This window comes from Epinephelus lanceolatus, chromosome 6 (genome assembly GCF_041903045.1).
Source record: "Epinephelus lanceolatus isolate andai-2023 chromosome 6, ASM4190304v1, whole genome shotgun sequence".
NCBI lineage: Eukaryota > Metazoa > Chordata > Actinopteri > Perciformes > Serranidae > Epinephelus > Epinephelus lanceolatus.
The window spans coordinates 44,459,363-44,485,336 of NC_135739.1; the positions used below are offsets into that span (position 1 = coordinate 44,459,363).

General features: G+C 41.6%; 1 protein-coding gene and 1 long non-coding RNA gene across 2 annotated transcripts in view; one reads left to right on the forward strand and one right to left on the reverse strand.

The window, feature by feature from the left end:
• The window catches only part of LOC144463766 (uncharacterized), a 108,592-nt gene that overhangs the window by 41,995 nt on the left and 40,623 nt on the right, over positions 1-25,974 (forward strand). The window lies entirely within an intron of this gene.
• Positions 1,072-4,515, reverse strand: LOC144463765 (uncharacterized). The gene is made up of 6 exons (XM_078169159.1): positions 4,300-4,515; positions 3,457-3,585; positions 3,177-3,370; positions 2,250-2,397; positions 1,496-1,700; positions 1,072-1,376 (listed from the first exon to the last, which is right to left on the reverse strand). Exons 1-6 carry the CDS (start codon positions 4,513-4,515, stop codon positions 1,072-1,074), a joined length of 1,197 nt encoding a protein of 398 aa, XP_078025285.1.

The following is a 25,974-nucleotide window of genomic DNA, read 5'->3' on the forward strand; positions in this document are numbered from 1 at the left end:
GAAGGACCTGTCAACACATGCCAACAACACCAGGGGTGCCATGCTGTTTCTGACCAACACCATGATAACACACATAAAGGATGCCTTTGGTTGTATTGTATGCAAAGGTCTGTAAGATATTTTGTTGTTTGATCTATATTAAAGTCTACCTTTTAAGCAGGATCTAATGGAGTGTCCAAGTGAATCAAATGTTAATTATTGCTTTTCCATGTTGTAATGAAACTGTCCCTTGCCAAGCTTTTAAACATATGTAATATGTATATCAAAGGAACAGTTCACCCAAAAATGAAAATTCTGTCATCTATTCACCCTCGTGTCAGTTAAAACACAAGTAGCAAGTGGGTCTCCATTGACTTTATATGCACTGTGTTGAAGTCAATGGAGACCCACTTGCTCTCCAGTAGTGCTGCAACCTCCTTGTGTGTTATATGGACAAACTGCACCTGTGGTTTAACTGACATGAGGGTGAGTAGATTATGACAGAATGTTCATTTTGGGTGAACTGTTACTTTAAGTAAAGACAAGATAATATACTGAACTGTAATGTTGCATATGTGTTGTGCTTTTTTTTTCTCCATCAAACAGGGCTAATGGAAGAGCCTGTGATTGCCGTATGCTGCAAAAGCTTTGTTGGCTGCAAAAACTGCGTTGACCAGTGGATGCTGACATCTGACCAGTGCCTCAAATGCAGGGCAGATGAGTTCTCTGTCAATGCTCACAGGCTGACCAGTCTTGACCATCTTCTCTCCTCATTGGCTGGTGTAATTAAGATGGATTAATCCTTTAAGTGTGATTGTATCACATTCAACGATTTAAGCTTGATTACCTCTGTTACAGCTGGCTAATAGCCTTGTTCTAAATCCAGTTGGAATTTTGCACTTGTTCAACAGCTGTAGATACATAATAGTTTTATTTTTATACATTTTTTGTATTTCATGTTGCACTTCAGACCAATATTGTGTAATGTTTAACGCTGCTATTGTAGCAATTTTAGCAAGTGTTTGATTTTGTTAAGGGAAAGTAACAAAATATACAGTATATCCAGAACCAACTTGCCTTTATTTGACATGTTCATGCATATTGCTGCATAATGTTTATCAGATACAGCAATGCATCTTGAAAAGGTATGAAGTTATAGTTTACCACGTTATCTAATAAAACTGAAATATCAGGGTATTCTTCAGCAAAAAGTTGTTCTGCTGATACTTTGTCCTCCTCAGTTGAGAAGGGGTCCGTTCCAAAGCAGGAGACTCTAGTTAGTGAAGAGCCAACATCCTGCTCGTACATGTCTGCTGCTTGGGAGGCATGTGGCAACAACTCCTCTCCCAGTTTCTTTGGACATCCTCCTGCTGCCAGGCGATTGGGTGTTCCTTTGCCTGTGAAGCAAAGCATAGGTCACAAAATTTCATTGTTAAAATTCAATGCCAAATTTAAATTAAAAGTTCACAAAAAAGGACTGGATTGTGTGATACATGTTTTTTTTAATTTAACTCACCTGGAATTCTGTGTGCATTCCATGCATGTACAGCTCTTGTTATGCCAATCTTGCACAGCTCAGCAGTAAGGTTAGATGTACAGTATCTTGTCATGTTGTCATCCATGTTGAGGACTTCCTGATCCTGCAGCTGTATGAGGGCCTCCTTCACTGGGTAATTTACCCTGTTATTTATCTCGACCCACAATCGCTCCACCGTATGATTCTGTAGACAAGAAAAGGGTAGACTCAATTTAGTCTGCAAAATTAACATGGTGAGAGGAAACAGGATTATATCAGATGTAAAAAGTTTACAGACAGTATTGAAGAGGTTTGATTAGGAGTCCAAGGAGCAGGACCATTGATGTGTATGGGTACCTACAAGCACCCCTCACTCAAGGGTGCATCTGGTTAAAGTGATACTTCAGCCCACCTAAACAATGCGATATTGGTGTACATTCACACTCCATGTAGAGAATTGCCACAAAACCACTCATCCATTTGGCTCTATTGCTCTTCCCCGCGTAGTCTCCTGTGTTTACCTGTGCAATGGTTTTTCTAGATGGAGCATGAATGTAAACAATGCAATCATTGTTTAGGTGGGCGTTTGTTTATATGGCTAATTAAGGTTTGAGGTTTTGGCCCCATGTGTTTGAATTGAGGATCAGTGCAGCAAAAGTTTGTTATTTTGGTGTCCAGTACCAGTACATAAAAAACTGAGTAACATCTCTAAAGCTTAGTCTCATTTTTGGCATTAAGGAGACTGTTACCTCACCTTTGTTGACTGAGTTTGGCGATATGGTTGCCTTTGCAAGTTGTGTCTGTGGTTAGACAGCATCTCCTGCATGTAGAGGGACAAGTAAAATTCACGGCCATGGTCCACCCTGACCTGGTCCCACATCCCGTATTCAAGAACTGCTGATCTGTAAAATAGTGAAACATGACTCAATCAAATGTTGAGTCTGCACTGTACGATAGATCAACAATATTGCAATCTACTAGTGCACTGTTTTTGTGATTTATTGAAAAGAAGGGTGGCTATACTGGTCACAGATATATATTTTTTTACTTTCAGAAATTTGAGTTGTTTGTTTATTATTCTCACTTTAGCAGAAGAATGCAAACAGGTGAGATGGGAACATTTTTGTATTTCATTCAGTTGCATAATAGCTCTACAATCTTATAGTTGCCTAATAATTATGCACACAGACAAGAGAGCCAAAACCTTACTTTTACTTTCAGGTTTTTGGATTGACGGAAAGCACGTTGTTAAATAATAAAATGAATCCTGAAAAATACAGTGCTTTCGGTCAATCCAAAATGTACCCCCCGTTGCACCTCAGAGTACCCATTGGGGAACACAGACCCCCATTTGAGAAACAATGGGTCAGTATGCCTATCACAAATAAAAAAGACCAAAAAACAGTAGAATCCATATCTAAAAAGTCACAAAAAACAGTTTTAAAAAATGTCAAAAGAATTGAAAAAAATGTCACAAAGGAAGTCACAAAAACTCACAGAAAAGTGAAGTTGTGAGAAAAGTTAGTCTTTATATTACATACAAAGTAATATAAAGAAAAAAAGTATGTATGTATAAAGACTAACTTTTCCATGGACTTTTTCACAAAAAATTACACCTGCCTGGATTCTGAAATCAGAGAAAGGGGGTTTTGAAGCCAAAAAAAAGTTGAGAAGGACTAACCTGTAAACTTCTTCATATATCCTGAGGTTATTCTTGACAGGCATGGTTGTGTGGGCAACAACCTTACTGCTGTACCCGTCTACTGCTAGAATGTGTGTCACTCCGAACATGACCAGTTTTTCGTTCTGGTCGATGTGGATTTTGTGTCCCATGTATGCAGCTGTGTAGGGGACGGGGTTAAGGTTACGTGCGCCCTTTGGGGGAAAAGTAAGTAAAAGTTAGCTAGTAAAATACATGACACCATATACCACAACATTAAAGGCTTGCAAAAGATACTTACACGTTTGCGCATTTCGTGATAGGGACAATGAGTTGTTCTCAAAATCTTCCCCACCCGGCATTCACCAGCAACCACTCCCATTGCAGACAGGTACCCGGTCATCATCTTTCGACCATATGTTGACCCTGTCTGATGAATCAACATAAGTAAGCTGTGACATTTGACCTAGTCTTCATGGAGTCTAGAAATAAATCAACAGAGGTGGGTAGAGAAGCCAAAAATTCTACTCAAGTAAGAGTATCGTTACTTCAGAAAAATGTGAGTCAAGTAGGTGTCGCGAGTTAGAGTAAAAAAGTACTTGGCGAAAAAACTACTCAAGTACTGAGCAACTGTTGAGTAACATCCGATTAATTTGTGAAAACATGCATTTAATCAGACAAAAATACAAAATCATAATCTTTAGGTAAATTTGAGTACTTCCAATCAATAAAATAATAGAATACATAAAAATAAATGAAATATTTACAAAATAACAAATTACAGCACAAGAAACACACATTTCCAAATGTGATTGGAGGAACACAGTCAGGTGGTAGAGCCTATGGCGGAAGTCCCTCTGTCTGACAAAATACAACATTAAATTGATGCACGGGGGGATAATAATGCGTAGGATAGTTAATGGGTAAAAAAGAAAGTAACCAGCTCAGTGTAGCCTAATGGAGTCTAGTAAGAGTGCAGTCTTCTTCACAAACCTACTCAAGTAAATGTAAAAAGTATGGAGATGATGTAAAACTATCTTAGAAGTACAACTTATCCAAAAACCTCATCAGGTAAATGTAACTGAGTAAATGTAACTCGTAACTACCCACCTCTGTAAATCAAAGAAAACCAAAAAAAACCTACCTGATTTATTGCCCTGCTGATAGCAGCCTCTAATTGTGAATCAGATACATGTCCCCTCCTGGAAATGTTGTGGAGTGCACAAAATCTCCTGACACTCATTGCTGAGCATCCTTCCTTCACACCTAGTTCTGACAAATTTGTTGAAATGTCGGCGTACGAGAAATTCTGTGTAATCATTTCTCTAATTACATTTTCGTAGGGCTCGAGTGACGCCATCTCATCCGTCTTTAGACTGCTGCCAACCCAATCTGCTGTGTTTAAGACGTACTCGCAGAAAAAAAGCTAAAATACTGCTTCCGGTTCACCGCATTTTTTGCATTAAAGCTAAAATACTGCTTCCGATATACCTTGTAATAATACAGATATCCCCACATTTTTGTATTTTGGATTAGCATAGCTTGGATTCTTTGTGTTTATCTGGGAATATAAAAATCTATAATAGGAAAACAACACAAAATCCAATTTTATGGCGATATTTTAATGGATAACAGCTCTTGTTTGTTTGTTTTAAAATCTGCTACATATATTGGAAAACTAAAAATGCCTGTTTTTTTGTTTTCCGATTTGCGTTTCAGAATTGGAAATAGAATGAACGGAAGGTACACTGACCCAAAATGCACTTTTCAGATGTTTGTTTTTTGTGACATTTGTTTTATGTAACCATTTACTTCCAATTATCACCTGTGATCTGACTTACAGTATATTTACTTGCCAAAGTTAGAGCCACTTTTGTGCTTGCGAGCTTGAAAGGCAGAAGGGCAGGGGACTGACTAAAAGTGTTTCATGTATATATCAACATGATTTATTAATGATTTTTTTTTGTTCCTGAATAATTTATTTAATACTGAATCATTGTTAATTTTGTTTACAAAAACGATGAAAATTTTTTTGCAACTACCTTTTCTCCATGATGAAAATTAAATAGTTGTTCAGTATCAAGATCTATTTGCTAAGACGAAATCTATGTTACATTTTCAATGACAAGTGAGAGACGTGACAAAAATATTCATCGTTGACTATCAGACATGATGGCCGAGAACGGCCATGTTCGTAATTATCTTCAAATGTTGCATGAGCAACAGGCTGGCAAACTCCAGCAAATAGTCTCAAAAACAATCAGCACATAAATGTATCTCTATATCAACTGTCCCGTCACATCTGATGTCAGATCAAAGGGGATTGCCACCTTTTGGCACGTTTGGCACGCGTAATGGAAACCCAACCTGATTTGATTAACACAGTTGCAAACTAATGAGTTCACATCCCTCTCAGCCAACCACAAACAGCCACAGCATCAGATAGGGAGTATATATTCAGCATCTGTCATCTTAGAAAAGTCAAAAGAAAAGAAACAGAGTGAGACTGCGAGAGAGAAAGAGAGAGCGCGTGCGTACGAGAGAAACGCAACATTGATTTACGACTGTTGTGACCTCCTCCCAGGCTACCTTTGCATCATCAGCCCGTGGAGGTCTGCTCGCAGTTCCGTATATTCGGACACTGCGAGCTTGGACCTCCCGGACCAATACATCAGTTTCCTCCTGGGAGAAGTTTGGCCGTCTGATGCTGCTGCTTTCTTCCGCCATGGCGAATTGAGTAAACTCTCATTATGCCTTCGCGCGGCGCATTTAAGGGCGAGGAGAGGGGCTCATTTGATTGGTGTGATGTGAATGGGCTGTGTAAAAACCCACTCCACGCCTTCTCTCCTCCCTCTTTCCGACTTGTGCTGGTAGGAGGGATGGAGGTGGGATAAAAGGAGTAGCTGCGCCAGCGCGCACGGTGTGCCAAACTTACAAAATCCGCCTGGCCACACCCAGTTGGCGAAACTAGAGCCCGTGGAGTTTGTAGCAGCGGTGGCTGTCAGCAGTTAGCTCCGCTTGTTAGCTGCTGAACAGCAGTGGAGCAAGCAACCACCGGCCGCTGGACTTCACAGTTGATCACCGCAGGACTCCACTCAATCCAGACTTTGGAAGGTTTATGTGAGTCTGTGAGTGTAGCTGTGCTGTAAGTAAACTGTCTGAACTCAGATCAGTTTTCTCTGACAGAGATAAAAGTTTAGTTTTCATGACCAACTCTGTGAAACATGAGTTTAAAACCTTCAGACTAACATGTTGCAGATTAAGAAAAAATGTAAGCTTTAATTGGTTTTCTGCTGTTAAAGAGTGAGACTGATAAATCAGAGTTTACAATGAACCTGGATACAAATCCTAGTTGTCTCAGAGTTATTTGTGGTGTCAGATATTTTGAGAGCATAAATAGAGCTCTTCAAATGAGCTTTTCAAATGATGATCAGTAAGTGTGTGCTCATAAATCACCCCTTAAACTTAAACCCAAAAGCTGCTGGAGAAATGACAGTTTGTAAGGGTATTATATATTATTTGTAACTGGAGAAAAAAAGTGTCTAAATTAAGTTTTTTTTTACAACCCGTCACCTTGATTCTGATTTCTTTTTCTTTTTTTTTGTGATCAATTATTTATTTTATTTTATTTTCAGGTGGTTTGGTGAAAACAATGTTGTACAGCATAGTTGCAATATACACATACAACATATCCATTAAATCCATAAGTAAATCAATAAATCCATCAAGTTTCAACATTTGTTGCCTTTATCTGTTGTTATCCACCTGAGCTTAAACCCTATGATCCGAGGCTGCTATCTGTCTCATTCTAAACCCAAAACCACATGTCCTTAGGGTAACACAGAATATAGTACAACAACAACAAAAATAATAATAATAATACTATAATAACAATAAATAAATAAATAAAAATAATAGAAAAATAAAATAAGCAGATGTACAAATTATAATAATCTCCTCCAGAAATATACAATATATATTTATTTTCTTCAAGAAACATTATTATGCATGTCATTCACTAAAACAAATATACATCATACAGGTACTACCAGTTGATATATCAGAGTAGAGCTTTAACTTTTTGAGCTGCAGATTTCAGATTTTGTATACTTTTTAATTTTGCCCTTTGGGCACGCGCACTAGAAGTTTCTAATGTTAGTTATTCATTAAATAATAACTTCCACTGGTGTAAGCTGAGCACATGAGGAGGTTTATCAGCAATTTCTTAAACCTGCAAGCAGTATTGTTTTCTATATATAGTTAAATTTAGAGATGTTTCATCATTTAAGAGTAATATATGTGGTAGACAGGGTATAGTTGTCTGAATTACACTTGAGAGAATGGTTGAAACTATTCCAATACCAGTGCTCTGTTTGCTTTAATATTATTATCATTATTGTTGATTTTATATGAGGCTGTAATAAACTTCTCTCTACAGGCAAGTATGATATGTACGTATATATGCATGTATGTCCCAAAAGGCAACTTGAGGTAAGTATAAGGTCAGAAAAGGAGGTCAGAAAAGCAGGAAAATCCTGTTAACAGGAAAAATCCCATCCTGATAACAAATATGCAACTGTAAGGGTTGTCAATATTTATTAAATTCCAAGACAGTGTTAAACTACTAGTGCAATATACACTATCAAAAAACAAAAAAATACCTGTCGTATTAATCTGAACAGTACAGATACAAATCAAGCAGACACTACTATGTAGTAGTGTTGTCACGGTACCAAAACTGGGACCCACGGTACGATACCAGTGAAAGTATCACGGTTCTGAGTAGTATCACGATACCACAGCAAAAATGAGGCAGATGTGCCTTTTGTCATTTATTACAGATAAATCACTTTTTTATAATACATCAATGATATTTCAATGGAATAAATTACTTATTGACTTATTCATACTTCAAAAACAGTATCAATAAGTATTCTGAATTTGTATCTGAATTCTCAGAGTTTTTATCCAGTTTAGTTCTTAAATCAGATAAAGTTATTATTGTAGGCGATTTTAACATTCATGTCGACATTGATAATGACTCCCTGGCTACCGCGTTTATCTCATTATTAGACTTCATTGGCTTCAGTCAGGGTGTACATGAACCCACTCATTGTTTTAACCATACCCTCGATCTAGTTCTGACGTATGGAATTGAAATTGATAACCTAAAAGTCTTTCCACAGAATCCCTCGCTATCGGATCATTATCTGATTACTTTTGATTTCTTTTTACTCGATTACATGCCACTCAGCAACAGTTACTATACTATATGTTTATCAGATAGTGCTGTCGCAAAATTTAAGGAAAAGATTACTCCGTCGTTAAATTCAATACCAAGTCCCTCAGTAACAGAGATTTCCTGTACCGACTTTAACCTCTCTCAAATTGATCATCTTGTCGATAGCGCCGTAGGCTTGCTGCGAACAACACTTGACTCTGTAGCTCCTCTTAAAAAGAAGTTAAAAAAGCAAAGAAAGTTTGCTCCTTAGTATAACTCTCAAACCCGTAAGTTAAAACAAATATCGCGAAAATTTGAAAGGAATTGGCGATTAACCAAACTGGAAGAATCTCGTTTAATCTGGACAGACAGTCTCAAAACTTATAAGAGGGGCCTCCGCAATGCCAGAGCAAACTATTACTCAGCATTAATAGAAGACAATAAGAACAACCCCAGGTTTCTTTTCAGCACTGTAGCCAGGCTGACTGAGAGTCAAAGCTCTATTGAGCCTTGTATTCATTTAGCCCTTAGCAGTAATGATTTTATGAGCTTTTTTAATAACAAAATTCTAACTATTAGAGGCAAAATTCATGACCTCCTGCCCTCAAACAGAATCAATCTGCCCTCAAACACAGCTGTAAGACCTAATATATATTTAGATACCTTCTCCCTGATTTCTCTTCAAGAATTGACCGCAGTGATTTCTTCATCTAAATCATCAACGTGTCTCTTAGACCCCATCCCAACTAGGCTACTTAAGGAGGTCTTACCTTTAGTTAACACTCATATATTAGATATGATCAATCTATCCTTATTAACAGGCTATGTACCACAGTCTTTTAAGGTAGCTGTAATTAAACCTCTACTAAAAAAGCCCACCCTGGATCCAGAGGTGTTAGCCAACTATAGACCAATATCTAATCTTCCCTTTATGTCAAAGATCCTTGAGAAAGTAGTCGCAGACCAGCTGTGTGATTTTCTCCATGATAATAATTTATCTGAGGAATTTCAGTCAGGATTTAGAGTGCATCATAGCACTGACACAGCACTAGTTAAAATTACAAATGACCTTCTGATTGCTTCAGACAAAGGACTTGTCTCTGTACTTGTTTTATTAGATCTTAGTGTGGCGTTTGACACAATTGACCATCAAATTCTACTGCAGAGACTGGATCACTTAATTGGCCTAAAAGGTTCTGCACTAAGCTGGTTTAAATCTTATTTATCTGATCGTTTTCAGTTTGTTGACGTTCATAATGAATCATCCTTACGTACCAAAGTTTGTTTTGGAGTTCCGCAAGGTTCTGTGCTCGGACCAATCCTATTTACTCTATATATGCTTCCTTTAGGTAACTGAGAGTCAAAGCAGACAACAGCAGCTCCTGCTCAACGCTGAGCTTTTTTCAATTTCTATTTCATTTAACTTTCTTATTTGGAGTTTTTTTTCAGTTAGCTAGCAAGCACTTATGTTCTGTTTTGTTATGGAGGCGAAGACCACTCTCTTTATAGCGGTCTTTCTCCAATTTCGCTATGGATACGATCGTGTGCGGTGATCCGGCGCCCAGCCGTGCCTCCATTGTTTACACCCGGGACCAGCTGTTAGCGCTGCGTCACACCGCGGTGCGGCCCGAGGAGAGGCACGACATTCCCGGCGAGCTGCTGAGAAGGAGACGGGGATGTCGCACCGGAGTGCAGCGACAACGGACTCGGAGGAGAAGGTACAAACCGTCCTCCCGTCCGTCATTATGGGGAACATAAGATCGCTCCCCAACAAGATGGACGAGCTGTCGGCGCTGACTCGCCATTAGAGGGAGTACTGGCAGAGCAGCGTGCTGGTGTTTACCGAGACATGGCTGAACGCGGAAGTACTGGACATGATCGCAGCGCTGGATGGATTCCAGCTCATCAGATACGACAGGACAGCGGGCAGCGGTAAGAGGAAAGGAGGAGGGCTGGCTGTGTTTGTGAATGATAGATGGTGTAACTCTGGGCACATCACTATTAAGGAACAGCATTGCTGCAGGGACATTGAGCTACTGGCTGTTGGCATGAGACCATATTATCTACCCAGGGAGTTTTCTCATGTCATTATGGTAGCAGTGTATGTCCCCCCATCTGCAAAGGCTGAGTCTGCTTGTGACATTCTCCACCCTGTTACAAGTAGGCTGCAAATACAGCACCCTCAGGCCCTCCTTCTGATCTCTGGGGTCTTCAACCACGCCTGTCCATCCACCACCCTGCCCACCTTCACCCAGTATGTTTCCTGCCACACCAGAGACAATAAAACACTGGATTTATTTTATGCCAACACCAAGGAGGCATACCACTCATCCCCCCTGCCCCCCCTGGGAAGAGCTGATCACAACCTGGTTCATCTTCTGCCTGTTTACAAACCTCTGGTGCAGAGGGAACCAGCAACCACCCGCACTGTGAAAAGATGGTCTGAGGAGGCCGAGGAGGCCCTGAAAGACTGCTTCGAGGCCACTGTGTGGGAGGTACTCAGCGATTGCCATGGGGAGGACATTGACAGTATGACATCATGCATTACGGACTACATCAACTTCTGTGTGAAAAGCACCGTACCCACCAGGACTGTACGCTGCTTCTCCAACACCAAACCCTGGATTACTCCAGAGTTAAAAGCTCTCCTGAAGTAGAAGCGGAGAGCTTTTACCTCTGGAAATAAGGAGGTGCTGAAGGCCGTGCAGAAGGAGCTACGGAGAAACATCTGGCGGGGAAAGGAAGGATACAAAAAGAAGATGGAGGAACAGCTGCAGCAGAGCGACGTCAGCGGAGTCTGGAGAGGCCTGAAAACCATCTCAGGACACAAACAACCAGACTCCCAGGCCAGAGGCGACCAGCAGTGGGTGAATGATCTGAATCTATTCTTCAATAGATTTGATCAGCCTGCCCCTCCCCTGGCCCAGACATCACAGCTGCAACCCCCCTCATCCTCACCTTCCTACCTACCAGCCTGGCATTGGGGTGGATGACGCCGTCATCTTCCTCCTGCATAGAGCTCTTTCCCACCTGGAGAAGCCTGGAAGCTCTGTGAGAATCATGTTCTTTGATTTCTCCAGCGCTTTCAACACCATACAGCCTGCACTTCTGAGGGACAAACTGGAGCACATAGGGGTGGCTAATCACCTCACATCCTGGATCCTGGACTACCTCATGGACCGGCCGCAGTATGTCAGGACCCAGGATTGTGTATCGGACTTGGTTGTCTGCAGTACGGGGGCCCCGCAGGGGACGGTGCTGGCACCATTCCTCTTCACCCTCTACACTGCAGACTTTTCATACCACACCCCCACCTGTCACCTGCAGAAGTTCTCTGACGACTCTGCCATAGTCGGCCTCAACACAGATGGGGACGACAGGGAGTACAGAGAACTGAACCAGGACTTTGTGGACTGGTGCCTGAGGAACCACCTTCAGATCAACGCGGGGAAAACCAAAGAGCTGATGGTGGATTTCCGCAGGCGCAGACTCCTCCCCCCAACACCGGTGAACATCCAGGGAAAGGACATTGAGATGGTGACATCTTATAAGTACCTGGGTGTTCATCTTAACAATAAACTGGACTGGACTAATCACGTAACAGCACTATACAGGAAAGGCCAAAGCAGACTCTAGCTCAAGCTCCTTCAGCGATAGACTGATTCACCCAAAGTGTGTGAAGGAACGCTATCGCAGGTCCTTCCTGCTGCTGTCAGACTACATAACCAGCACTGCTCACAGTAGACTGCACCATGGACACTTTATTGACACTATGGACACTTTATGGACACCACAGCAGTCTGCTGTTTTTGCACATACAATCACTTGCACCTTATCCACTGGCCATTTTCATTCACTGCTGCTCCTTATTATCCACTTCCCATTATTATTTTTATTGTTATTGTTATTATTATTATTGCCATCTCTTGTATTTTTGTACTTATTTGCATGCCTAGTTATTTAAGTTTTTAAGTTTAAATTTGAAATCTTTAATATGACTCTTTCCTCTTGACTGCTGTAACACTGGAATTTCTCAATTATGGGATCAATAAAGGTGTATCTTATCTTATCTTATCTTATCATTAGAAATCACTCTATAAATTTCCATTGTTATGCGGATGATACACAGTTGTATTTATCGATGAAGCCAGAAGAAAGTAATCAATTAACTAAACTCCATAACTGCCTTAAAGACATAAAAACTTGGATGAGCACCAATTTCCTGATGTTAAATTCAGACAAAACTGAAGTTATTGTTCTTGGCCCCAAACAACTCAGAGACTCTTTATCTGATGACATAGTTTCTCTAGATGGCATTGCTCTGGCCTCTAGCACTACCGTAAGAAACCTCAGAGTAATATTTGATCAAGATTTGTCTTTTAATTCTCATTTAAAACAAACCTCACAGACTGCATTTTTTCATCTGCGTAATATGCGAAAATTAGGCCCATCCTGACCCGAAAAGATGCAGAAAAATTGGTCCACGCTTTTGTTACCTCTAGGCTGGATTACTGGAACTCTCTATTATCAGGTAGCTCTAGTAAGTCCTTAAAAACTCTCCAGCTAATTCAGAATGCAGCAGCACATGTACTAACAGGAACTAAGAAACGAGATCATATTTCTCCTGTTTTAGCTTCTCTGCACTGGCTCCCTGTAAAATCCAGAATTGAATTTAAAATCCTACTGTTAACTTATAAAGCTCTAAATGGTCAAGCTCCGTCATATCTTAGAGAGCTCATAGTGCCATATTATCCCACCAGAACACTGCGCTCTGAGAACGCAGGGTTACTCGTGGTCCCTAAAGTCTCCAAAAGTAGATCAGGAGCCAGAGCCTTCAGCTATCAGGCTCCTCTCCTGTGGAATCATCTTCCTGTTACGGTCCGGGAGGCAGACACCATCTCCACATTTAAGACTAGACTTAAGACTTTCCTCTTTGATAAAGCTTATAGTTAGGGCTGGCTCAGGCTTGCCCTGTACCAGCCCCTAGTTAGGCTGACTTAGGCCTAGTCTGCCAGAGGACCCCCCTATAATACACCGGGCACCTTCTCTCCTTCTCTCTCTCTCTCTCTCGTATTCTATTACTGCATCTTGCTTACTCGGCCATTCTGGATGTCACTAACTCGGCTTCTTCTCCGGAGCCTTTGTGCTCCACTGTCTCTCAGATTAACTCATATCGCAGCGGTGCCTGGACAGCGTGACGTGTGTGGTTGTGCTGCTGCCGTGGTCCTGCCAGATGCCTCCTGCTGCTGCTGCCATCATTAGTCATTAGTCACACTTCTACTGTTATTATACACATATGACTATTGTTACACATGTATACTGCCAGATATTAATACATACTTTCAACATATTGTACCACAGTAGCCAGAACTATAACTATATTATTACTTTCAATAATGTTGTTGTAAGCTAGTCATTACCTGCATCTCTCTCTCTCTCTCTCTCTCTCTCTCTCTCTCTCTCTGTCTCATTGTGTCATACGGATTACTGTTAATTTATTATGCTGATCTGTTCTGTACGACATCTATTGCACGTCTGTGGTTTCTACCGTTTTTTTTCCCCGTTAAAAGGGTTTTTTTGGGGGGGGGGTTCCTTATTCGCTGCGAGGGTCATAAGGACAGAGGGATGTCGTATACTGTAAAGCCCTGTGAGGCAAATTGTGATTTATGATATTGGGCTTTATAAATAAAATTGATTAATTGATTGATTGATTGATTAACATAGGGGGGATCAAAATAAAATAAATATATAAAAATCAACCAGCCACCCTCCTCCCCTGACAAGTAAAGAACGGTCCCTTAAGTGCAGTGAGGTTTGTGGAAATGTGAACGGCTCATTTCTCCTCTGACATGTCACATACCTGTGTGCCGCCATGGCTCAGCTGTTCAGGTACTTTTGGGCAGTCATGTCACCAACGAAGACTTATTGGATCTGGAGCCGGACTTCTCCGTCGCTGGTAAGCCATTATCTTGCACCGCGGAGCACTATGGCCGCCGTATTCCTGTCTGTGACCCCCGTTCAACCCCCAACTGGCAGGATTCGCCTTTAGTTTCTGCTGCTGGTTGAAATCTGTACTGTTCATTCACTACTATTGGCTTTACCTCAAGTGAATTTCTAATCTTTTGGGCTAAAGGTTCCAGAGACAACGTAAATAACAGTGCTGATGCTGGGCACCCTTGCCGGACCCCCCTTTCTATTGGAAAGGGTATGGAACCTTGCCTAGATGTAAGAACTGTGGCAGATGGATTATGGTGCAGGGTTTTAAGCATACTAATAAAATTATCTCCAAAATCCATAGCCTTCAGCGTATACCACAGATATTGCCATTCAAGCCTATCAAAGGCTTTTTCAGTGTCTAAAGACAGCACTGCACACGTTGAGGATAAGTTGGAACCACCTAGATGATATGTAATAGACGTCTTATATTATCTGATGCAAATCTTTAACAAAACCGGTTTGATCAGGATGAACCAGAGTTGGCAGTACTGTCTCTAGACGCCGAGCCAAGACCTTGGCATAAAGTTTAATATCCGCATTAAGAAGCGAAAGAGGGCGGAAATTGGCACACACTGTCCTATCTTTACCTTTTTTTTGTGTGGCAATGTGATAATTGCTGTTTATGTCTCTATTGAAGCATCCTACTTTGTTGGCCTGATGATACATTTCTAAAATGGATGGACCCAACTCGTCCCAGAATGTTGATTGATTCTGATTTCTTATACATGAATTAGTCTAACTGGATTAGTTCAAATATATATCTATATAACAGATAGATAGATAGATAGATAGATAGATAGATAGAAAAGTTGACTATAATGATGAATTTTTGCTGACTAAAACTTTTTATTTATGTCGACTGAAACTACGAAGGAGAAAAATGACTATGACTTAAACTAATAAGCATTTTCATCTCAAGACTAAGACTAAATCTAAAATAGCTATCAAAATTAACATTTACTTCCTAATATCACCTGTGACATGAGTTTTCTTAACTGGCTAAAATTGGAGCTATTGTTGAGCTTGCTAGCTTGTGAGGCAGGGAGCATGTGATTGGCTCAAAGGTGTTTCATATATACATATTTTTGGAATGTTTATTTAATATTAAACTGTTTGGGGCTCTAAAGTAGGCTATATCAGGATTGTGTAGTGGGTGATCCCTTAAAGTTAAGCAGCATCTACTTGTGACCCCTCACCACAGGCTGCATGTCTATGAGCAAGAACTTCACATTTAGAGAGCTATGTTCCCTTTTCAGATTGTTTAATATTGTTGTGAACTTTTAAGAAGTCGGGAAGTAAAAGTGCCAAGTATGTCACAATAAATAATCAATGATTAGAAACATGACAGAAACATTAATGGGGAGGAAATGGCAAAGTTTTTTTTTTCTTATTTCTTGTCTTTTTAATCATTTTGTGATGCCTCAGATTTATCTTCCAAACTCTTTAAAGTGCTCTAGTTACTTGTGAGATCTGGTGTCTTGCGGTTGGGAACTCTTTCTCTTGTCCCACCATGGTGGTCTGGAATTAATGATTAACAGAGAATAAAAGTTAGCAATGTTCATGATGGGAAGAGGAGCACTGCTCTTCCAAAACAAACATGGCTTTTGAAGTTTGTAGTAGTGGCAGATGAAGACAAGTGGAAAACTGATGATAAAATCATATCCAGCATGTTTATCTTCTCCAAGAAAAAAAAAGAAAAGAAGATTCACTTTGAAACAAGAATCAAAGATTGTCAAGGGGGGAAGGGGGTATTTTCATGTCTTAACCATATTTATACAAACCCATCACAGTACAATACACTGGCACTGAATTGGTATAGATGCTCAAAGTATCATATAAAGTAGTTTTAATGGTCTTTAATCATTAGCAGCATCAGGATTTCTCAACATGAGAAATGTTTTTGATATAAATACAAGAAACCCAGGATAGCTTAGCTTGTTTTCTTACCGTCTAGAAGCTCTATTGAGCTCACCTGCTCTTATTTGCTGCGGGTCACTCTGTTTTTTAAAGGCAACAGTATGTCAGGAAAGTCTAAAATAGAACAATTAGTGTGCCGTGTGTGAGCTTTGACATCATGCTTTAGGCCACGAATGAAGTGTGTTTGAGTGTGTGTGTTTGTGGGTATGTTGTATTGTGTGGACCTGGCCTTGCAGGATATGAATCAAACACATCTGATCAAAAGAGAAGTGGAGTCAGCTGGTAGCCAAAAATAAGAATCACTTTATTTAAAAGTGACAGGAAAGGCGCAGGTGTAAGTATTGTGGAGGTTCTGCTGGGTCAGGGTGCCTCAGGGCTCAAACACAGGTCAGCTCTGCAGAGAGGGAGGAGACATGAGGGAGGGAGGTCTCAGTTTGATCCCAGAGCTGGGTCAGGTGTGACAGTACATGTTAGGACAAACATGTCTGTAAAGTATTAGATTGCTACCTACCTGCACTTGTGAAACAGAATGAATTAATCACCATGATGCTTAATTTTTTAACCTTACGACACAGTCGATGCCAGCTAATGATAACATTTTTAAAAAATAGGTGACATTTTTTATGCACTTGCTTAAGAAATATGTATGTATTTTATAATTTGAGCCGATAAAATCAATAAATCCTAACCCTAACCCTAACCCATCCCTCCAGGATTTTGTGAATCTAAACAATTAATGCAAATTCAGCCAATCCCCGTGAATTCTGTGCAAACTCACAATTTTGTCCAATCACTGCAAGTTTATAGCAAATTTAACTATTTAAAATTGGTAAAACCTCTTTCATTGTTTAACTCTCTGGACAATGATTTGAAAGCTTGTACAAATATATTTCAGTTCAAGAAGAGGTACAAAGGAAGATCATATGGAGCTTTATCCCTATCTTTATTCAAGAGAGTGGTCTATCAGTTTGAGAGCATTATTTGTTGATTTCACGTTCAAAAACCCTGCCCTCGCACTCAAATAGCCTCTGCTTGCGCTTGGATCTACTCTGTTTCTGCTCCAACTGTGTGCTCGCACTCAGATACCATGTTGCTCGCACAGATTTCCTGCTCGAGCTCCGGCTTTTCTCCTCGCACTCAAACTGTTTCCGCTCGCGGAATTTCTGCTCTCAGATTTCTGCCCTGCGCTTGGATTTTTTTTGTGTAACCACCCTGTCAAAATCGACACCTGGTTAAAGAGTACCCGCCCGGACAGGACGCTCTAAAACTAAAGCAAGCGCGCCCACAAGGAGGCAGGGATCATTTAAAAAAATATTTTTTCCAGCGGATGTCTTAGTTACAACATGTTTGAGCTAACTGGAGTAGTTTCATGTCATATCCATCAACGGGAGGCTTTTAACAGATGACGTCCTGATGTTAGCTTTGCTGCTAGTGTTAACGTTAGCTGTCCCTGTCAGCTGCAGCCACTGATGCTTTCTAGACATTGTGATTTCCCAAAACTGAATAAATACCACACATAGCAACACAAAACTGCTTTGCTAGCTCAATCATGTTGTAACGGCTGGATGGTTGATGCGTACATGCTGATTCAGGTGCTATCAGAGCCGATCCGCGCATCACTATGGCTCAATGATCAACTCAGTCAATAAAAACAACCCATCCTGTGTTAGGAGTGTATGTCACTGACAGAAAGAAGGAAAAGAAAGGAAAAAAAGATATAAAAGCAGCATACACCTCACATATTTATTTCTCACAGTTGTGCACACGTTTGGCTGGCATGCAGAAGCACCGTCTGTGTGTCTGTGTGTCGAGGGTGCGAGCCGCAGCTTCAGCTGCTCAGGTAGAGAGGCTGTGTAGCCTGGTGTGTTTTTTCGCTGATTCGGTTCTGCAGGTTCTCTGCTGGTACACTGGAGACGGGGATCAAGCAGTTTGTCTCACTCGGGATAGATTGTGCTTTTTTGGTTCATAGTTTTTGATTCACGTGCGATTTATTCGCGTTTAGAGGGAATAAATTTCTGTTATAACGGAACCGTGGGCACAGTTATCTATATAAAAAACACAGACTAACTAACTAACTGATTGACTAACATAAACAACTGAAAATTGGAAAAAAATTAGCTTGCACCATTAGCTCCGGTAAGGGAAAGCATGAGGGAAAGCGGCTGACCGGAAGTCACGCACAAAAAAACGGAAGTCACTATTTACTTCCGTGTTTGAAAATAGTGACTCATGCTCAATGAAAATGCATCATGTCATGATGTGCGTCCTATGTAATTATGCATTTTTTAGAGATAAAAACAAAAAGCTACCTAAAAACATTGCAACATGCATCTAAATTATTTAGAATAGCTGCTGTGAAATCAGGCATTTCAGACTGCAACGATGCCAAAAAACAGCCTGAGTAATCCTGGAAGGGACTGTCTAACGCCATATTTATTAGAAGTGAAATGATCTGTTGATCTGAATCGATATATCGATTTAATGATCATCGATCCAATTTAAACGATGCAAAATGAAAACATCAAATCCATATTATCATCTTTAGGTTAGGAAAGTCTGTGTCACCATCAAACAGCAGCAGGCAGATGCTGTTATGAGATAAACCATTACGTAACCTTCCCTTTTTTGTTTTAAGATGTTTTTTGGGGCTTTTGCGCTTTCTGCCTTTATTAGATAGGACATATTTAGTGTGAATCAAACCTGCGACAGCTGTGACAGGGACACAGCCTTTGCACATGGGGCGCCTGCTCTGACTGTTGAGCTAGTGGACACCCCTACATTACCTACCTGGTTGGGCACTTCGTTAACTTCAAGCACCTACACAGTATCATTAGCTGCTCTGTTTTAACAATATCTGGCTGAAAAAATATGCAGGCAGGCCAAAATTCAATTGAGCTGTTCTGTTGGGAGATGCAGGGACTGAGTAATAAGAAGTACATGTGATACATGTAATTTGTTGAGCTTTGAGTAAAGGAAATCTCCGTTAGCTGCTAGGCTAATTTAAGCGACATAAAGGTGCTTAAGCTAATAATGAGTGACTAGCAAAAAACAATAGTTTTGTCTGTGAACCTTGACAGATATTATTGAGCTGATTTTGATACTTATGTCAGAGTCCAGCACGGGTCCAATTTTGGAAACCCGCACCCAAACTGACCTGTTAGTTTTAGGCCCGCGGTCGGACCCGTTACCTGCAATTATTTTCAAAGTCCAACCCAGACCCAAACCGACCCATCAGTTTTAGACCTGTTACCCGACCCGTTATCTGTGCAATATTGCCTTGTTTTTTTTTTGTTTTTTTTTTTACAACCACGTCCGGATGGAAACCCGGTGCGTCATCTCTTTATGGACAGAAGCAGCCACATACCATCAACCCAGAGTTCTAACTTCATAACTGAAATGTCATGTTATCTATCATTAGCTTGAATAACGATAGTGTTGTTGCATAACCCCATTCGTGTCAAAATGTTTGCTGCCAATGTTCATGCAAGAATACACAATATAGCCGCTGGATAGGCTATAGAGCAATGCATGGGGGCATTAGCTGCAATCAAATGAGAAATTCTGACTAAAAGAATTGAAAAGAAATCAGTCATTAATATATATAAATAGCCTTAAAACAAACACAGCCAGTTACTCAAGTAAACTGCTTTATTTTTGCCTAGCCTGCTAACACATCCTGCTAAGCTACAAGGACACTTCCACTCTACTGAACAAAAAAGCACCCACTTTGTTTACTGGAAACAAATACCCACACTGAGAATACAGTCTACATACTCTCTCTCTCATACTCACACACACACACACACACAGCGTAGGCCTATGTAAAACATGGCTCTCTGAAATAACTTAACAAATAAACAGCAGCCTAAATCACCAAATGAATCTAGCAGCCAACCTATGCTGCGTTCAATGGCTACAAACAAAAAAGTTAATGTGTACTCACAGATAGGCTACAGCTTAATCCTTGACTCTCAGAGTGCCAAGAAGAAAAAGAATATTGTTGACAGTCTCTGGATTGAGCTGGGTTCCCCCGCTCTTGAATCACAAATCCTGCCGTAGAAAAGTCTCTCACACACACCAAGACAAAACTTCAAAAGTGCCGTCCCTGTCCTTCGATGTAGTCTGCTACTTCATCTTGAGGCTGTACATTTTCATTGCTGGAGTCTTCCACGTCGGCCAAATCATCACCTGGTCAGGGTCTCTTCCTTGACGGTGGTTCAGGCCTAGCCTGTGTGCTCTGAGCGCACCGGCTCGGGGGGCTTCGCTGGTTGTCCTTAAGTTCTTGAAAATAATAATAAATAAAATAAGAAAGAATAAGAAAGATAAGTTAATTGATGATCAATGTTAGGCCTATTAAGAGGCAACAGATTTAGTGGGCCAATGTTATATCACTGCAGGAAACAAATAGCCTAGCTGACAATATTCCCATTATAGGCTAATAGACTATTCTTGCCTTGAACAAGGCGTCGTGCTTCGCCATGAAGAGTCACCACGTCACCCTGGTCTGGAAGCAGATTTAGGCTCTTCAGTTTTGGATGCAAGAACACTGCCATCTTATGCAGGAGATGTACTCTGAGCTTGTCGTTCAGTATTCTGAGGCTTTTTTCTTCAGCGAGGAGAGTATCATGCTGTCTGTGGTAGCCGGTTGCAGGTGACTCTTCAGCTGCTCCAACCATACGACGGTCAGGTGAAGGGTAGGGGATTTGGAGGCCTCCAAGGCCTTGGTGGCTTCCTTGAATCGTGCCAGAAAGGTAATCATGTCACCCAGACTCTCTGTGCTCAGATTAGTCAGGCGGTGCTCTTCTCCTCGCTCCTCCAGAAGCATACGGATGTGTTCACACTGGCTGTGGATGGACTCCAGCATCGTATGGATCCAATTCCAGCGTGTGTCTACGGATGTTTTCAGTGTTACTTTCAGACGACTCTGGAGGTTTGTCTGCTTAAAGTAAGTCACAAGAGACTTTAGCTTGGGGATTAGCTTGCTGAAGAACTCATCTAGGTTGTATTTTCGTAGTGCTTGCATTATTGCTGGTCTCAGGTTATCTGCTGTTTTGCGTAACGAACCATCCCATTCAGTTGTACAAAGCACACGCTCAATCATCTCCCACTTCTCGTTGATGTAATGCAAAGTGACACAAAGATAACCAACTTTTCTATAGTCATCTGTCCAAAGTAACTGCCCCGCTGCTTTCAGTCAGCTGCTTCCTGAGCTCTGGGAATGAGTTTTTCCCGAGCTTCTTCTGTACATTTCTGTAGTCTGCGTGACAACGTTCTGGGATCAGGTAGAAGTTTCACAGCATCCACCCTGCCTGCTCGAGTCCCAACATCAATCAGACCTTGCGCTGGTTGGATAAATCCTTTTCCACCCACAGTTTCGAATGACCTGATGTCCCGAGACACAAACTTCACCGCCAAGTTGGTTATGGCGTCCTTGTCCTCCCGACTTGGTGGTGCGACTGCCACATCATTACGTTTGGCAAAGTACCTGTCTATCGCAGCAGCACTGGGTGTGCTTCCACATGTCTCGGCATGTTTTCTTAGTGATGAAGTGCCTATCTTGCGGCTATCGAAGGCTAAAACTCTTTTGCACTTTTTACAGGCTGCATAACCACTAACGATGTTTTCCTGATCTCAAAGCAAGCCAAACTTAGTCCAGACATCTGATTTTGCTATCGCTGATGTATTTTCAATGATTTCATATTCACCTCTCAACATTTTCTCTTTTATTTCATCCATGATTGCACCTGGCATGCATTGGCTGTGATTGTGCCACGTGCCGTCGTGAATGATTTTGGCCGGAAGTTCCGGCATTACCTAGACTACAAGTAGTTCTGGCCTGGAAGTTGTTTTTTTTTTTTTTTTTTTGTTCTATTTTGCATAAGTTTTGCCCTCAAAGGCTATCACTAGTGAGTTTATCCCTCGCGTGCATGCGCAGCACTGAGAATTTTAAGTCTATGGCCACCTGCTGTGTGGTCCCCACCCACGGTCTCACCTTGGCTATAAATTGCCTTGAGACCGTACAATCAGCTCCCATTTTTCTTCACCGAACCTGCAAGCATATGAGAATTCAGTTCTGCTACCATGACCTCCAAGAGGACATCAGACGGCGACTGGACCTGCCCGGCCTGCCTGTCCGCTATCAGAAACATTGACCTACACGGCCGCTGTGAGAACTGCTCGGGACCGGAGCACGCTGGCCTGGCTCTCACTCCGCAGTAGTCATACCCATACTGTGCTCTCCTTCCACAGGCTGAGGAGCAGTGAAGAGCAGATGCTTTCACCGCTGCGGCCGGGGATGTGTGGCCAGTGCGGGAGTCATACGAGGTCGATGAAGCCCAGGAGATACTGGACCAATATGAGGGGCCGGATTCGGACGACTCCGCTCCCTCCATCCATGGATCATGCAGCTCACCCCTTGCTTTCCGGAGCTCGGCGGTGTCTCAGCAGATGTACACTCAGGGGACCCTGGGGTCTCCTTCTACCTCCCTGCCGGTGATAAGCGGTCTCCTCCTGGAGCTCCAGGATAGGAAATTAAAAGATCAGCCGCTTACAAAGATCTCATTGTGCCGCTGGCGCAGTAAACCACTCCTCCGGACGAGATGTGCGGGGATTTTCCAGTGGTCCAGACGGCCAGACGAGACCCCGTGTGGCTGTGGTTCCCGGCCATCAGGAAGTACCAGGAAGGGGCGGCGGCGAAGCCACAAAACCTGACCCCCAATTTCTGCCAGATGCGTGTTGGTTGCATCTCCGCTCCGGTACGGCAGTGGAGCCGATAGGATTCAATTCTAGTCAATGTGTGTGCTTCCACCGGCTGTGGCTGTGCTGCGTTCCGGCTTCATCTCAGCTCCGGCACTCCGGAGCCCTCCGCAACAGATACGCAGGACTTCTATTTTTGCCGGATGCCGGAGCACAACGCAGCAATTCAGCACAGAGCAGATCATGCAGGGCAGGAAGTCGTGCACAGAAACAAAATAAAACATGCGGTTATTTTTCAAAATAAAATACACAGTGTTCACGGCGGATCATATTTCCCTGCACTACACCTTGAAAACGTTATAATGGGCTGAGGCAGGCCTGAAGTCAACAGGTCAGAGGTTTTCAGATGGCATTTCACCCCAATGACACCATGGACGAGGAGATGTTAATCATGGAGGTGCAAAACCATAAAATCATCTATGTCCCATCACATCCTTTTTATAAGGACAACCATAAAAAGCATTTGGCGTGGCAGTAATGGGAGTGGATGGTAAGTCACTAATTAGGTCCAGTAAATGCTGATAGAATGCAAATAGTTTGTTCATGTATGTTTAAGGAGACATTCTCTAGTTATGCATGCTGAAAACCCATGAAATAACAAGCTATTGCGGGGTTGTTTGGTTTGCATGAAGAACTTTATTAACAGGTATACAGTACAGGCCAAAAGTTTGGACACACCTTCTCATTCAATGCGTTTTCTTTATTTTCATGACTATTTACATTGTAGATTCTCACTGAAGGCATCAAAACTATGAATGAACACATGTGGAGTTATGTACTTAACAAAAAAAGGTGAAATAACTGAAAACATGTTTTATATTCTAGTTTCTTCAAAATAGCCACCCTTTGCTCTGATTACTGCTTTGCACACTCTTGGCATTCTCTCCATGAGCTTCAAGAGGTAGTCACCTGAAATGGTTTCCACTTCACAGGTGTGCCTTATCAGGGTTAATTAGTGGAATTTCTTGCTTTATCAATGGGGTTGGGACCATCAGTTGTGTTGTGCAGAAGTCAGGTTAATACACAGCCGACAGCCCTATTGGACAACTGTATAAATTCATATTATGGCAAGAACCAATCAGCTAACTAAAGAAAAACCAGTGGCCATCATTACCTTAAGAAATGAAGGTCAGTCAGTCCGGAAAATTGCAAAAACTTTAAATGTGTCCCCAAGTGGAGTCGCAAAAACCATCAAGCGCTACAAGGAAACTGGCACACATGAGGACCGACCCAGGAAAGGAAGACCAAGAGTCACCTCTGCTTCTGAGGATAAGTTCATCCGAGTCACCAGCCTCAGAAATGGCAAGTTAACAGCAGCTCAGATCAGAGACCAGATGAATGCCACACAGAGTTCTAGCAGCAGACCCATCTCTAGAACAACTGTTAAGAGGAGACTGCGCGAATCAGGCCTTCATGGTCAAATAGCTGCTAGGAAACCACTGCTAAGGAGAGGCAACAAGCAGAAGAGATTTGTTTGGGCCAAGAAACACAAGGAATGGACATTAGACCAGTGGAAATCTGTGCTTTGGTCTGATGAGTCCAAATTTGAGATCTTTGGTTCCAACCGCCGTGTCTTTGTGAGACGCAGAAAAGGTGAACGGATGGATTCCACATGCCTGGTTCCCACTGTGAAGCATGGAGGAGGAGGTGTGATGGTGTGGGGGTGTTTTGCTGGTGACACTGTTGGGGATTTATTCAAAATTGAAGGCACACTGAACCAGCATGGCTACCACAGCATCCTGCAGCGACATGCCATCCCATCCGGTTTGCGTTTAGTTGGAGGATCATTTATTTTTCAACAGGACAATGACCCCAAACACACCTCCAGGCTGTGTAAGGGCTATTTGACCAAGAAGGAGAGTGATGGAGTGCTGCGGCAGATGACCTGGCCTCCACAGTCACCGGACCTGGACCCAATCGAGATGGTTTGGGGTGAGCTGGACCGCAGAGTGAAGGCAAAGGGGCCAACAAGTGCTAAACACCTCTGGGAACTCCTTCAAGACTGTTGGAAAACCATTTCAGGTGACTACCTCTTGAAGCTCATGGAGAGAATGCCAAGAGTGTGCAAAGCAGTAATCAGAGCAAAGGGTGGCTATTTTGAAGAAACTAGAATATAAAACATGTTTTCAGTTATTTCACCTTTTTTTGTTAAGTACATAACTCCACATGTGTTCATTCATAGTTTTGATGCCTTCAGTGAGAATCTACAATGTAAATAGTCATGAAAATAAAGAAAACGCATTGAATGAGAAGGTGTGTCCAAACTTTTGGCCTGTACTGTATATATATATATATCTATATCTATATGTATGTACTTTATTAAGTATATAAAATTAAAATTAAAAAAGAAAATAATACCTGGTATTAGGTCATGTAATGCAGTAAGTTAAAGATGAATTATGCTATGTATATATAAGTTAACCATTTATGTAAGATTGTGTTTGACATTTGTTAAAGTGGAAAAAATAGTGAAAAGTCTTTGCTGTGTTACAAAAATACTGTTTAAGTTGAGTTTATTGTGGGGGGATGTGCTGTAGATCTGCTGTTGGTGTCCTGACCACATGACCATGGCCACATTAGGTGTTACTTTCACACTTGCAAATGAGGGGGCTGACAAGAAGTGGCCGAAGCAATGTTTTTTTCAGAATTTTAAATCTTTTAAATTTTAATATAAATCACTCACAATTCACAGGACTTAACATTATTAAAGTACAATACAAACTACTTCACACCAGAAAAACACAATACATACACTCAATACAAATGTACACTGTTTCAGTCAAGTGTATTGACTTCAAGTGAAGTCATTTCACAACATTCTGTCCTGCCAGGACACATTGCCCTTGGGGGAGGTGAAGAAAGTGGCCAAGATCTCCCTAACTGCACAGGCTTCTCTTGATGCCCTGTTTCCCCCCATGTTTCTCACTG

Excerpts from the sequence above, each read along its gene's own strand:
- LOC144463765 (XM_078169159.1), bottom strand. The coding sequence starts at position 4,515 with ATGGCGTCACTCGAGCCCTACGAAAATGTAATTAGAGAAATGATTACA. Across the intron at positions 3,586-4,299 it reads TCAGCAGGGCAATAAATCAG|ACAGGGTCAACATATGGTCG; the intron begins GTAGGTTTTTTT and ends TTGATTCATCAG. Across the intron at positions 1,701-2,249 it reads GCCAAACTCAGTCAACAAAG|AATCATACGGTGGAGCGATT; the intron begins GTGAGGTAACAG and ends TCTTGTCTACAG.